Source organism: Elephas maximus, chromosome X (genome assembly GCF_024166365.1).
Source record: "Elephas maximus indicus isolate mEleMax1 chromosome X, mEleMax1 primary haplotype, whole genome shotgun sequence".
NCBI classification, from domain to species: Eukaryota; Metazoa; Chordata; class Mammalia; order Proboscidea; family Elephantidae; genus Elephas; species Elephas maximus.
The window spans coordinates 56,844,145-56,856,622 of record NC_064846.1 but is presented as its reverse complement, the minus strand read 5'-3'; the positions used below and the strand labels follow the sequence as shown (position 1 = coordinate 56,856,622).

General features: G+C 47.5%; 1 protein-coding gene across 5 annotated transcripts in view; it reads left to right on the top strand.

Moving 5' to 3' along the window:
• DRP2 (dystrophin related protein 2) overlaps positions 1-9,969 on the top strand; it is a 46,914-nt gene extending 36,945 nt beyond the window's left edge. For 3 of the 5 annotated variants that reach the window (XM_049872729.1, XM_049872732.1, XM_049872728.1), the window contains 7 exons: positions 158-294; positions 585-650; positions 896-961; positions 1,824-1,967; positions 3,772-3,997; positions 5,376-5,496; positions 5,818-9,969. In XM_049872729.1, the coding sequence (XP_049728686.1) occupies positions 158-294; positions 585-650; positions 896-961; positions 1,824-1,967; positions 3,772-3,997; positions 5,376-5,496; positions 5,818-5,942 (885 nt within the window). In that variant the 3' untranslated portion in view covers positions 5,943-9,969. The remainder of the gene's footprint in view (positions 1-157; positions 295-584; positions 651-895; positions 962-1,823; positions 1,968-3,771; positions 3,998-5,375; positions 5,497-5,817) is intronic. The other 2 variants (XM_049872730.1, XM_049872733.1) reach the window with 2 other exon arrangements.
• The last annotated feature ends 2,509 nt before the right edge of the window (positions 9,970-12,478 follow it).

The following is a 12,478-nucleotide window of genomic DNA, read 5'->3' as shown; positions in this document are numbered from 1 at the left end:
GCATGTATCCTTCTAGGCCCATTTCTGGGAGCAGGGTGTGGTAGCCGTGAACAAGAGTGGATTACCAGTCACGTTCCCTGCTCTAGCGGAGCAGCCACAGCTTCCCACCATCCCTGGAAGCCATTAGGGTGAATCCCTCTGCCCTGTTTCCTTCCAGACCACATCCAGTGAGAACATGAGGGACTTTGCCACAACCTTAAAGAACAAATTCCGCTCAAAGCATTATTTCAGCAAACACCCTCAGCGAGGTTATCTGCCAGTGCAATCAGTGCTGGAGGCTGACTACAATGAGACGTGAGTACTGGTGGCTGAGCAGGGGCTGCGGGCAGCCTCGCTGAGCCTGGGTATGTGCTCGAAGAGGCCAAGTCCTGAGTGGGCTAGAGGAGTGTCCCAGGGCAGATGTGACTAATGATCAGGGCAGTTCAGCTTGGGCCTGACCAGGAATCTGGCCTAAGAGCCTGGAGTCCAGTCTCTGTATCCCATTTCCAACAGCTCTTGCCCATCTCCTTAACTCGGAGGGCAAGGAAACAGGCTGCCCAGGCGCTCAGTCTTTGCGCCTCTGAGTCTTTGCTGCTTTCTTCTAGGCCGGTTTCTTCCCCGATGTTACCACACGCTGACACACACTCCCGCATTGAGCATTTTGCCAGCAGGTACCACCACGTTTGTGGGGAGTGGGAAGGAGGGTGATTGTAAGGAGTCCAAGCAGGGAGGGATTTTCATTGGGGATGAGGAGAATGGAGTCAGGGATAGCGGGATGTGCACAGTGGGGCATGCAGCAGCCGGTGAGGCTCAGCACTTAGGGATGGTTGATGATCCTGTTGTGGTATTAGAGTCCTGGAGATGAAGGCAGGCCTCACATCCTCTTTTCCCTCCTGTTCCTGCTCTTTCTTCCCAGGCTTGCTGAGATGGAAAGTCAAAATTGCTCCTTCTTTAATGACAGCCTATCCCCAGATGACAGCATGTGAGTTTCCACAGCTGCTCATTTCCCAGGAATAGTTCTCCTTGGGATCCTTCTGTCACTGTTTGGGAAGGGTATAGCCTCAGGTGAGGGGGAGTGTGATGACTCCCTAAGGAAGGAAGACTTCTTTCTGGGCACAGTGTTTGCAAGAGAAGCAGTCTTCCCTCTACCAACTTAGCTGGAGTATGAATGCTGCGCTGTCTTCCTGCCATCTGCCCAGGTCCCTTCCCGTTGTAAGATCCCATTCTTCTACACCCAACCATGAGCGAAGAAGAATATACCTTCATCCGAAGTTGCAAAAATGAGCCACTATCTCATGCCCAAGATTTCAAAACCCAATCTGGTGTAACACCAACCCAGGAGAGGCATTTGGAACTTGACCAAAGTGGCCAGAGAGACTCCATGGCGGTATAGGCAGAGAAGGAGCCTTCGCCTATAGGGAGAGTCCTGTCCTGCTCAGAGGGCCCAGGGCCCAGGGCCCAGGAGATACTGGCTACATGGGTCAGTCTGGCCCTGACTGGGACTCAGGCAGACAGTGATCCCTCTCAGAGGGGAGAGGGGAGGGGAGTGGGGAATAGCACAGAAAGGGAAGTTACTTGCTCGTTGTTTCTCAGAGAGGTGTAAGTAGAACCCAGAAGGCCCAGCATCCCTAAAATACTCTCTCCCAGCACCCCCACCATGGCCTGTGCCACCTTTGATGATTTTTTTCCTCTCAAGCCTGAATATTTGGCCTCTCCATCTCTATGTGACATAGAAATGAGTCCTCTGCTATGCATCTTCTGGGGCTTTCCTGAGCTGGGAGCTGAGAACCCATAACCTAAGCTCTTTCTCTCCCACCTCCTTTCCTCTCCCCACACCCATGTAGAGACGAGGACCAGTACCTGCTGCGGCACTCCAGCCCCATCACAGACCGGGAGCTAGCCTTTGGACAGCAGGCCCCATGCAGCATGGCCACAGAAAGCAAGGGGGAGCTAGAGAAGATTCTGGCCCACTTAGAAGATGAGAACCGGTGGGTTTGGTGATGGCACAGATGTGTGTGGGTTCTAGAGTCAAGACTGCTTGAATTTAAATCCAGGTGCTTCCACATACTAGCTGTGTGACTGACATTCTGTGACTCTCTAATTCCTCAGCTGTGAAATGGGGATGATGATAACAGGACCTACCTCCTGGGCTCACTTGTGAAGATCAGATAAGATCAGGCATATAATGTGTTATTAGCCTACTGCCTGGCTTATAGTAAGGGTTCAGTAAATGCTAACTATTAAAATAATTGAAGTCCCTGGGTAGCACAAGTGGTTAACGCACTCGGCTACTAACCAAAAGGTGGGAGTCCACACAGAAGCATCTCAGAAAAAAGGCTGGGCAATCTGCGTCTGAAAAATCAGCCTGTGAAAACCCTATGGAATACAGTTCTCCTCTAACACACACGGGGTTGCCATGAGTCGAAGTCGACTACAGAAAAAAGTATGACATGTCCCTGCCCTCAAAGAACTTCTGGTGTTGGGAATAAAAAAGACACTTATCACCTAGTGAAAGTACTACAGGAAGAGAAGGATGATGCCACATAGAGCGTGTGAGGCCTGGCAGAGGAAAGGCGAAGAAGCTCACAGGATGGCATTCATCTCTATAAAGTAGGGCTTGCAGCAGGGGCCTAAGGAGAGTCCAGGCCACTTTAGGGATATGCAGTCGAACCCCTAGCATTCCTTAGAGCTGTGCTTCTCAAACATTAGTGTGCATACAGATTACTTGGGGAGTTCATTGAAATGCAGATTCTGATTAGTAAGTCTGGGGTGGGGCCTGAGTTCCTGCATTTACAACCAGCTCCCAGGTGATGCCCATGCCACTGGCCCACAGACCACACTTGGAGTAGCAAGTCTTTAGAATGGGGCTGCTTGAGTTGGGAGTGCAGATTAGGGCCAGTCTGTGAACTGTTAGTGATCCAGGACAAGATAAATACAGAAACAGAGAGGGAGCTTTTAGAAAGTTTTATAGCAATTTGGCATTAGTGTGGCATGCATAATTAGTGGACTCATGCAATAGGGTATAGACAAGTTTGGGTGTTGCTGTCACATGTGATGTGAGCTGTGTACTAATCATGCGCATTGGGACTACATATTGGTCTACAGTGAACTGTGGGGAAAAGTCCTTTTTTTTCCACTACAGACAGTTTGAGAAGCACCATATTAAAGCAGCAGTGGGCAGGCCCTGGAGAATGTTGGGCAGAGTAATTGTGTTCTGTTGCTAACCAATGCAGTGATCGCCAGAGTTGGCCATATCTTTGGAATAGGTTTCCTTCATGACCCAGCATGGATATTCAAAGTGGGCCAAAGAGGGGGGTCACGTAGAGAAGAGGCAAAATGTGTGACCTCTTGCTTATGTTATGTCTTCCCTTGGAATCTAAAAATCTAAAAATGGAGCACGTGAGTCGGTGACCCTAATGCCTCATTTATTTGCAGACCATGTTTCTGCCTGATTTTAAGGTCAGACTTAATCCCCAAAGCAGCACATCAAAGCACGAGACATTTGTTATGTGAAATGTCAGCTCTCTCTGCTCTGAGGTCTAAGGATGGCAGAATAAATTATATATGTCCTGGAGGGGAAGTGAACATGGCCACTGAAACAAGAACACCACTAGGGGTAGAGGCGGGGGTAGGGGAGCCAAGAGATTGTCCACACTAGTCCTGGTTTCAGGGTAGTCAGACCAAGCCCTTCACCTTGTCTGGGTAACTGGTCTAGGTATGAGGAGACATCTGGGACCTGGACAGTCAGTGCCCTGTTAAGGCCATATATCTTGGCTTCTCTATCCTTGGCAGGATTCTCCAGGGAGAGCTGAGGCGCCTGAAGTGGCAGCATGAGGAGGCTGCTGAGGCACCCACCCTGACCGAGGGCTCTGCCGACCACCGCAATGAGGAGCTTCTGGCTGAGGCCAGGATCCTTCGACAACACAAGAGCCGCCTGGAGACACGCATGCAGATCCTTGAAGACCACAACAAGCAACTGGAGTCCCAGCTGCAGCGCTTAAGGGAGCTGCTCCTGCAGGTGTGACTGAAGACAGGGAAAGAACCAGGGCAGCCCTCGAGCACAGGGGGAGGGGTGGGGAGTGTGGCAAAGAGGAGGAAAGAAAGAGTTTCTTGGCAGTGACTATTAGGTGACTCCCAGAAGAGGACTGGGCTGGCAATTGGGGAGGGTGGGGAGAAGGAAGGGGATGGTATGGTCTTGTAGCTTGGCCAGTTCTCTACTTGATCTTCCACTTTATCCTCGTGTGTTACTCTCAAGCCACTGTGGGGCCAGAGGCAGAACTTCTGAAGACTCACTTCTCTACAGCCCATTTGAATCCTGTATTGAAAGAACAAACTTCAAATAATTATCCAAAATGGATTGATTTTGCTAGTATGGTGTTTGCGAGAAAGAAGCAGGTTTGAACCTGCTAGGCAAGACAGCAATTTTTGCTATAAAGGGATCTCTTGTTACTTCTTGCCTCTTTGCTCTTTGAAGGTAGTGTATATAATATAGTGCAGCCCGGAGTCAGGCAGCCCTGAGTTTGAATCTGGCTCTGATGCTTAGAGATTGTGGAATGTTGGGCAAGTTACTTAACTTCATTAAGCCCCAGTTGTCCCCTCATCTATAAAACAGGTATAATAATAGTACTGGCCTCATAGAATTATGGCAAGGAAAAAAAGAGATAATGCATTTAAAAGTATTTAGCATGATGCCTGAAATACAGTAAATTCTTAATGTTACCCATTAATCTCATTTTTGGAGTCCCTGAGTGGTGCAAATGGTTAACATACTCAGCTGCTAACCAAGAGGTCGGTGGTTTGAGTTCACCCGGGGGCATCTTGGAAGAAAATCCTAGCAATCTACTTCTAAAAAAATCAGCCATTGAAAACCCTTTGGAGCACAGTTCTACTCTGACCTACATCGGGTCTCCATGAGTTGGACTTGACTTCACAGCAACTGGTTTCTTGTTGTTGTGATTATGTAACAGGTAATACCACTACTTCCGTTCTCCAGATCCTCCAAGGGATAGTCTCTACCTTAATTCCTGGAAGTTTCCAAAATATGCAGTTATGTCATAAGCTGAGGAGCAGGTGTACAACTCTGCATTTCCAGAGAGAACTGGATTCTAAATAGCTTAATTATAGTTGAAATGACACCAAGAGACCCTTAGGTGCAATGCCATGCTTTTAAGAACTGAGAGCCTCTGACACACGTTGTCGAGGGAAGAAGATAATCAGGAATAGAATATTATAAGATGTTTCCTAAAAGGGGAAAATACTGTTTTGGGCATTACCAAAAGCTTCTTAAAGTCAGAGGGATGAGCATGGGAACTTTAAGATCCCTTCTAACATTAAGAGTCTGTCAAAGTATGGTCAGAAAGGCAAAGCCACTTAAGAAATCCTTTAACTCTTGCTAGCCACCCACTGAATCAGATGGCAATGGCTCTGCAGGCTCGTCTCTAGCTTCTTCGCCACAGCAGTCAGAAGGCAGTCACCTCCAGGAGAAGGAACAGACTACTCCAGACACTGAGGCTGCAGGTAAGCTTCCCCGGCTCCTCCTAGCCTCTTCCTCCATGGCTTTGTCCTGCCCCAGGTTTCTTGCCTAAGGTTATGCTAGGGCTCAGACTGGTTTCTCCTTGTGGTTTCCAGAGTAGGGTCAGGGTTTGATTGGTTTACTGGTTGATTCATTTGTTTATTCTACAAATGTTTATTGAACACCTCCTCAGCACCGGGCATTATGCTTGGAAGACACAGACGCCGTGAATTTGCCCTTCTTCTGGCAGCATCCTACCTGGGCCTGTTGGCCTAATAAGAGGGCCTCTAGTTCTCTTCCCTAATCTCTTCTCTTTTTCAACTCAGATGATGTGGGGTCAAAAAGCCAAGATGTCAGCCTGTGCTTGGAGGACATCATGGAGAAGCTCCGCCATGCCTTTCCCAGTGTGCGAAGCTCTGATGTGACTGCAAACACCCTACTGGCCTCTTGATAGAACCAGATCCCCATCCTGTAGTCCTTAACCCTCTCCTGGTTCTGGTCAAAGCCTTCCCTCAGTCTTCACGCAACCTTTCCAGTTCCCAATAGCCTCACGTTCCTCAACCAGAGTTATATGGGCTCTGGGCAGCGGCAGGGATCTGGAGATATGTGAGGTGGGTGTGTGGGGAGCTGGGGGAGGGGGGCATGATTCCTCTGACTCTAGAAATATGCCCTTTAATCCTCAAATTTGAGACATGTCCCTTAAGTACACATCTGTTGCAGCCCAGGCAAATGGCACTTGGAGGCCATTCACATGGGGAAACAAAGAAGTTGTCTTGCAAAGTTAAGCAGTGCCCATGGGCCCCTTTCCCTTCCCCATGGAATTATGGAGATTGAGAAGCCTAATGGCCCCAGGATTTCAGCATAATGAATCCACAGGGGTTAGCCCTACTCTGGCACAATTCATGGCGGGGGCGGTGGGCAAAAGAATATCCCTGAGACATTGCCCCCAGCTAATCATATGCCCTGAAAAAGCCTGGGGCAGTGTGTGTCATACTACTTAAGCTCTAGGTCATATCTCTAGCCATCCTGATGCTACCTAGATCTTGTTTCCTCCTCTGATATCTTCAGTTCCTTCTGCCTCAGTGACTGGAAGACCTTCCTCAAAGGGGGAAACAGTTCATTCCACTTCCACTTTCCATTTGGAAACATTAAAGAAAGCTTATGGGCTTAGTTTTTTTTTTTTTTCCCCCTGAGAGAGCAGCTAGAGTTGTTCTGGGAACCCAGCTGAAGTTACCCTTTGTTCTTCTGAGTCTGCCATCAAAGATCTGGGGGAGTACTGGTAGCTTGCTCAAGAAGAGGACCTTGCTCTCCTTGGGTGAGGAAGGGGAATCTACTCTCTAGCCTGGAGGAATATGACTACCCAATTACTCACAGGCTGTGACCCATCTTTTTCTTAGGTTGAATCAGGTGAAGTGGCTGATTACCCCTAGCTAATCATATAGTAAATGCAATTGGCCATCCTGAGTAGTGGCCCCTTCCAAGGAGCCACTGGCCACAAATCAAGAAGCTGGCCACTTTCCTAAGATAAACAACAATGAGCCCATCCTTTGAATAAAATTGTTTTTTCTAACTCTGGAAGGTAAACCTGTCTGCAAACCAAACTAACTCTTCTTTGGCAATATATACCATTTTCCTTTATCCAGAAACTGTTCAGAGTAGATGGGGGAGGAGGGTGGGAACTTTGAGCAGAGTCAGAGCCCACTTAGGCAGCTTTATATAAAGAGGAGCTTTATAACCTAGAGCCTTGCAATTGACTTATTTTGCCTAGGTTTATGTACATGCATATCTCTTCTACATGTCTACATCAGTATTCTCCTGGCATTACTTGCACATTAAATTCTAATACCTCTTGAAGTATTAATGTTCTGCCTTGCTCTTTGCTAGCCCCAGCCTCTGGTTGGACAGGTGGATGCATCTTGGGGAACTCTATCCAGGGCTGTTCCCTTAGGATGTCTCTCTCCATGATGTTTGGGGTGGGCTGCTCTTAAAAGACCAAAGCAGCAGAAGCCTGTGGCTACATAGGAACCTAGCAGGAAGAGTCAATTTGTTCTCTTCACTATTTCTAAATCTCATTCCCTTGAGACTGGGACCTTGGATGTCTTTTCCTTGGCTCCTCTAAACAATGATTCAGATCCAAGATAGACCACATCAAAGCTCTGCCCATCCCATGCAGAAGAGAAGGAACAAATAGACCCATATTAGCCTTTGCCAGGCTAAAACACAGAGTACATCCTTTAGCCCTTTCCAATTTCTAAGATCTGGCTCAGGGCCTTAAAGAAAGCAGTGGTTGCCACCAAGGTCAGGGGAGTATGAAATGGGTAAGGTGTTGTGTTATAATCAAGTAGTAGGCCAGTGGGTAGAACTGCTGGGAACCTAGATTTGTCTGCTGGGGGGGAGGTAGGGCAGCAACTTGGGTCCAGAAGCCTGGGATTGTCTCTTCCTAGGCTGGCACTAAGAAGCAGTTCCATGGAGTCAGACTTCATATCACAACATCTGTCTTAGGGTTCATAAGGTCTCTGGGTGGGAGGACTGAGCAACTGGATATATGGCCAGCAGGTGATAGGCAGGCATCGAACACAGAGCCTTGGCATCAGACAGGGTAGGATGTATTTGTAGAGGCCTAAATTGTGAGCACGAGTGGGATAGGAGACATTTGCTGTAGGACAGAGGGCTCAGGGACTTTGAAACATGTGCCTGCCTAATCCTCAGAAGGGCAGGTGTTATGTAACAATCTTTTACCAGGGAAGCCCTGGAAACTCTTTTCCATAACCCCTACTCCACCCCAAAGATCTTGGGCTGCTGAGGGCCTGCGGTAACTGCAGTGGGCCAGGCATGGTAGAAAAGATGTAGATCTTGTTACGTAGGACTTGTGCTAGAGGTGAACCAAAGCAGCAGGTGATAGACTCAAGAGTTGAATTTTCACTGATGCGGGGTCACTGAAATTTTGTGGCCCTGCGTTTACCTTAATACCTGAGGTGAGTATATTGCTCTAGGGTCCAGTGACAGTCACTGCAGCATGTGTGGGCAGTTTGCCCACAGTGAGGTAAATGGATCCTTGGACAGTGTGAATCCAAGTTAGAGTTGGATTTACTGCAATGTGTTGTATGTTGTTAGGCATCTGTTGTGTATCATATCTCCTAGAGCTACTGTGTGTGATGCTATGTAGTTTATTGCCCTGTACTGGAAGTGTGGTGAAGGGGGATGCTGGGTAGGGTAGCCTAAGGTAACCTTCTGACTTGTGGGGTTAGCATCTGTGATAAAGAATGTGAGTGTTTGCTGAGGTTGTTGGCAAATAGTATCAGTGAACAGTTAGGACTGATAGATGATTTATTCTTGACTGAATCCGATAGAGACCAAAAAGCTGTTATGAAGGTGGGTCTGCTCCCAGCTAGAGCAGTGTATAATCATGTTGACTGGGAAATTGTTAGGGAAAGCTGACTGGCTGGAGGACTTCAGGCTGTGGTATGGCTCCCTAGGAAATGCCCTACCCACGAGCACATGTGCCTTTCCATCAAGAATGAGAAGGCTGGAATCAAGGCTCTCAGCTTCCAAGTGCCCATTTCCTTTAAGACTCAAAGTTTGGAAATAGTTCCCTCCAAATAAACCTCTTTGAGTCTCTGGCACTCCGAGAGCTGGGCTGGCAGGCCATGGTAATGAGAAACCCTGGATCCAGGCAGAGGCCAATCCTGGGAGATGTTTTCAATCCAGATTCGTTTTTAGGAATTCCTGTTTTGGCTGGGGTGTATGTTTGGGACTTGGGCTCCATATACAGCTATAGTCTAGAACAGCCCTTGAACTCAAATTCTCAATGGCAGAGCCATGGCCTCTGGTACGATTTTAGGCCCTGAGTCCCATCAGATTTCTCTTGGTACAGATGACCAAACCAAACCCAGTGCCGTCGAGTCAATTCCGACTCATAGTGACCCTATAAATAGGACAGAGTAAAACTGCCCCATAGAGTTTCCAAGGAGTGCCTGTTGGATTTGAACTGCCAACCCTTTGGTTAGCAGCCATAGCACTTAACCACTACGCCACCAGGGTTTCCGGTATAGATAACAGATAACCAAAAAAGTAGCTGCCTGAAGAGGAACAGCCGTGGGAGAGGAACTGGGGGCCCTGCTCTAGGGCTGTGGACATTTAGCACCTCAGCTCTGCAGCTTTATCTCTGGGCCTCCCTGCCAGAATTCAGCCCTGGGAACAAAAGATATTTCAGCTACTATTTATTCTTTTAACACCAATGGCTGTGAGAGAGGGAAAGGCTCAAGGTCAGGGCCCAACTCCGAGCTTCCACTTCTTCCCACAGCAGCTCCCACAGGAGACCTTTCTGTCTCCAGGGCAGTATTGAGGCTGGTCTGAAGCCTGCTGTGCTACTTGATGGCGACAAGAACTGGTCATGAGGATGGGAGTTAGGGAAGGGACTTGGGGGAGGTGGCAAGGGCGGCACGCAAGTCTAGAGAAGTTTGGGGTAAAGGGGAAGAGCTGGGAACAAATTGGATAGCTTTGATTGCCACTCACTGTGGTGCTTTCCTCCTTTCCGTTTAATTCTGCTTTGAGAAGAATAAATTTGTATTTGTTTACTTCAAGTCCTCTGGTTATACTCTTTGATATTCCACATCCTTCCCTTATTTGGGAGTGGGAAGAGAGGGTGGGCCAAGAAGCCACAGAAGCAGTGCAAAACATAGGCCACCAGATGAGGCCAATACCTAAGGGACAAAAAAAATCACCCCGACTTGCCCCATCTGCCACTGTTACCTGGATTTTGCCTCTCAAGGCCCTACAAAAGACAACTAGTTATCCCCTCATGGGATGAGCTCTATATAGCAATAGTTCCTAAATACCATCCTCATCAGTCTGAGGGATTTTTCACCAGTCTGAAGCAAGATGAGAAAAATCAGGGCAATGGAGTGAGTTTTTCCATAGAGTTACATTTATTCAATTTAAAGGTCTACCCTTTATTCTGAGATTAAAGAAAAAAAGAACCAACCTGTTGCCATCAAGTCGATTCCAACTCATAGCAACCCTATAGGACAGGGTAGAACTGCCCCATAGGGTTTCCAAGGAGTAGCTAGTAGATTTGAACTGCCAGCCTTTTGGTTAGCAGGTGACCTCTTAACCACTGCATCACCAGGGCTCCATTCTGAGATTAGGACTAAATACATATATTTTGGTGTTTAAATGTCCTTGTGAATTGATGGTGATAATTTTTTAAATGCCATTTTCTGGCAAGATAAAACCCTATCAGTTGCTCTTCCTCATCACCAGTTTTTCTTTTCTCTCCGATACAAATATTGGAGCCACACATGTGAATTTTAAGTTTTCTAGCAGCCACATAAAAAAAAAAGTAAAAATAGATGAAATTTTATTTATAAAACAATTACTGAGACGTTCTATGTATTTTTTGTACTGTCGTTTGCTGCCATTGAGTCGGCTCCGACTCATGGAGACCTTATGTATAACAGATCAAAACATTCCCCGGTCCTTCTCCATCCTCAAGTCTTCAGAATTGTTAAGTAGGCTGACAGATTCAGCTTGTAAAGCAGCTTGCAAAGCAGCAAGAAGCCCAGATAGATTCATAGCATATTACTGATACTAAAAGCAAAACCAGCAACTGCGTCCTCTCACAGGACGACACTGAAACAAAAGGGTCCAGATGACACTCAACATGAGTAGTGGGGCACCCTGTTGCTGAGTAGCCAATTCCATCCTGCAGCTAAGCAGTTTTCTGGCCTGCAGCTGTATCCTACAGGGGTGGGGACAGGCAAAAGTCCTATTTTTCACCAGAATGAGGTGGATGAGAACCTGCCTTATGGCAGCCTCCCTCAAGATAGGGAGGCGAATGAGAAACGGTATTGTAGCAGCTCTTCAGAAAGACTGCCTATCTGCCCATGTTCTGGGAGGCCCACATTGCATTTTGCCATGACCTGAGTCAGCTGTGGTTGAGCCTTGCCTACATGGCTTCTGTGGATGCATTTCAAGGTCAGCTGGGCGCTGGCGCAGAACAGTTTCCCTACTGAAATCCCACATGTCTTTTTGTGGTTTCACTTACAGTTCATCTCAACTGGGGCTGGCCATATGTCAAGGGCTTAATAGCCACGCACAGCTACTGGATACCATCCTGGACACTGCAGGTCTCTAATGTGGCAAAGTCTGAGAATCACCGAGCTATACAGAAAAGGAAAACTTTGTGAGGTGTCAGTGTGTGTGTGTTGAAGGTGGGGTGGGGAGACACAGCAGCAAAAAGCCTCTGGTTGCTAGAAGGCAGTGACGAGGCAGTTACCCTGGGTTGCCAAGAGAAGTGGTAGCAAAGAGAATGGAAAGGCACTGCAGACAAGCTAGTTTTCCCTTGCCCCATGCTATTGTCTCCCCCACCACCCTGTCTCTCAACAGAGCTCTGGCTGTTCTTGGGCTGCAGTAATGAGCAGGGCTTGGCCTAGGGCTCTTCTACCTCGCTTATGCCCAGGTGGCACCTGTTGCACATGTGCCACTCTCACTGGCCTTAGTATCTCCAGCCACGTACCCAGGGTACTTTATATCCGTTTCTGCTCTATTTCCCTCTCTTCATTCATCTGGAAAGGCCTATCTTCTTTTCAAACTCAGCTTCTACCCTCATGTTGTCTCTGGCACTCAATTCCTTTCCTTTATTTCTCCTTTATTCTCTTTTCCATTCTTGTTTTCTGAAAAAAATATTCTTAGTTTTCAAGCTGTCTTCTGACTTCTCTCCTAATCTCGGATTCATTTTGTTTGCCCTTATCATGCCTATCTCCCTTAGTCTTCTTTCCCTCCATTTCCCCCCAGCATGTCTTCTGTCTTCATACTGCCTCAATAGGTCCTGCCCACACACTGACCTCCTCTTCTCTGCCCTTGGCTTTGAACTTTGACATGAAATAGGACTAAAAGCAGCAGAGATAACTAGAGTGTAACTCCTAGAGCAGCACCAACTTCTTCAATTGTGACCAGAACTGGATGTAGCTGGATTACTTTCAGAAA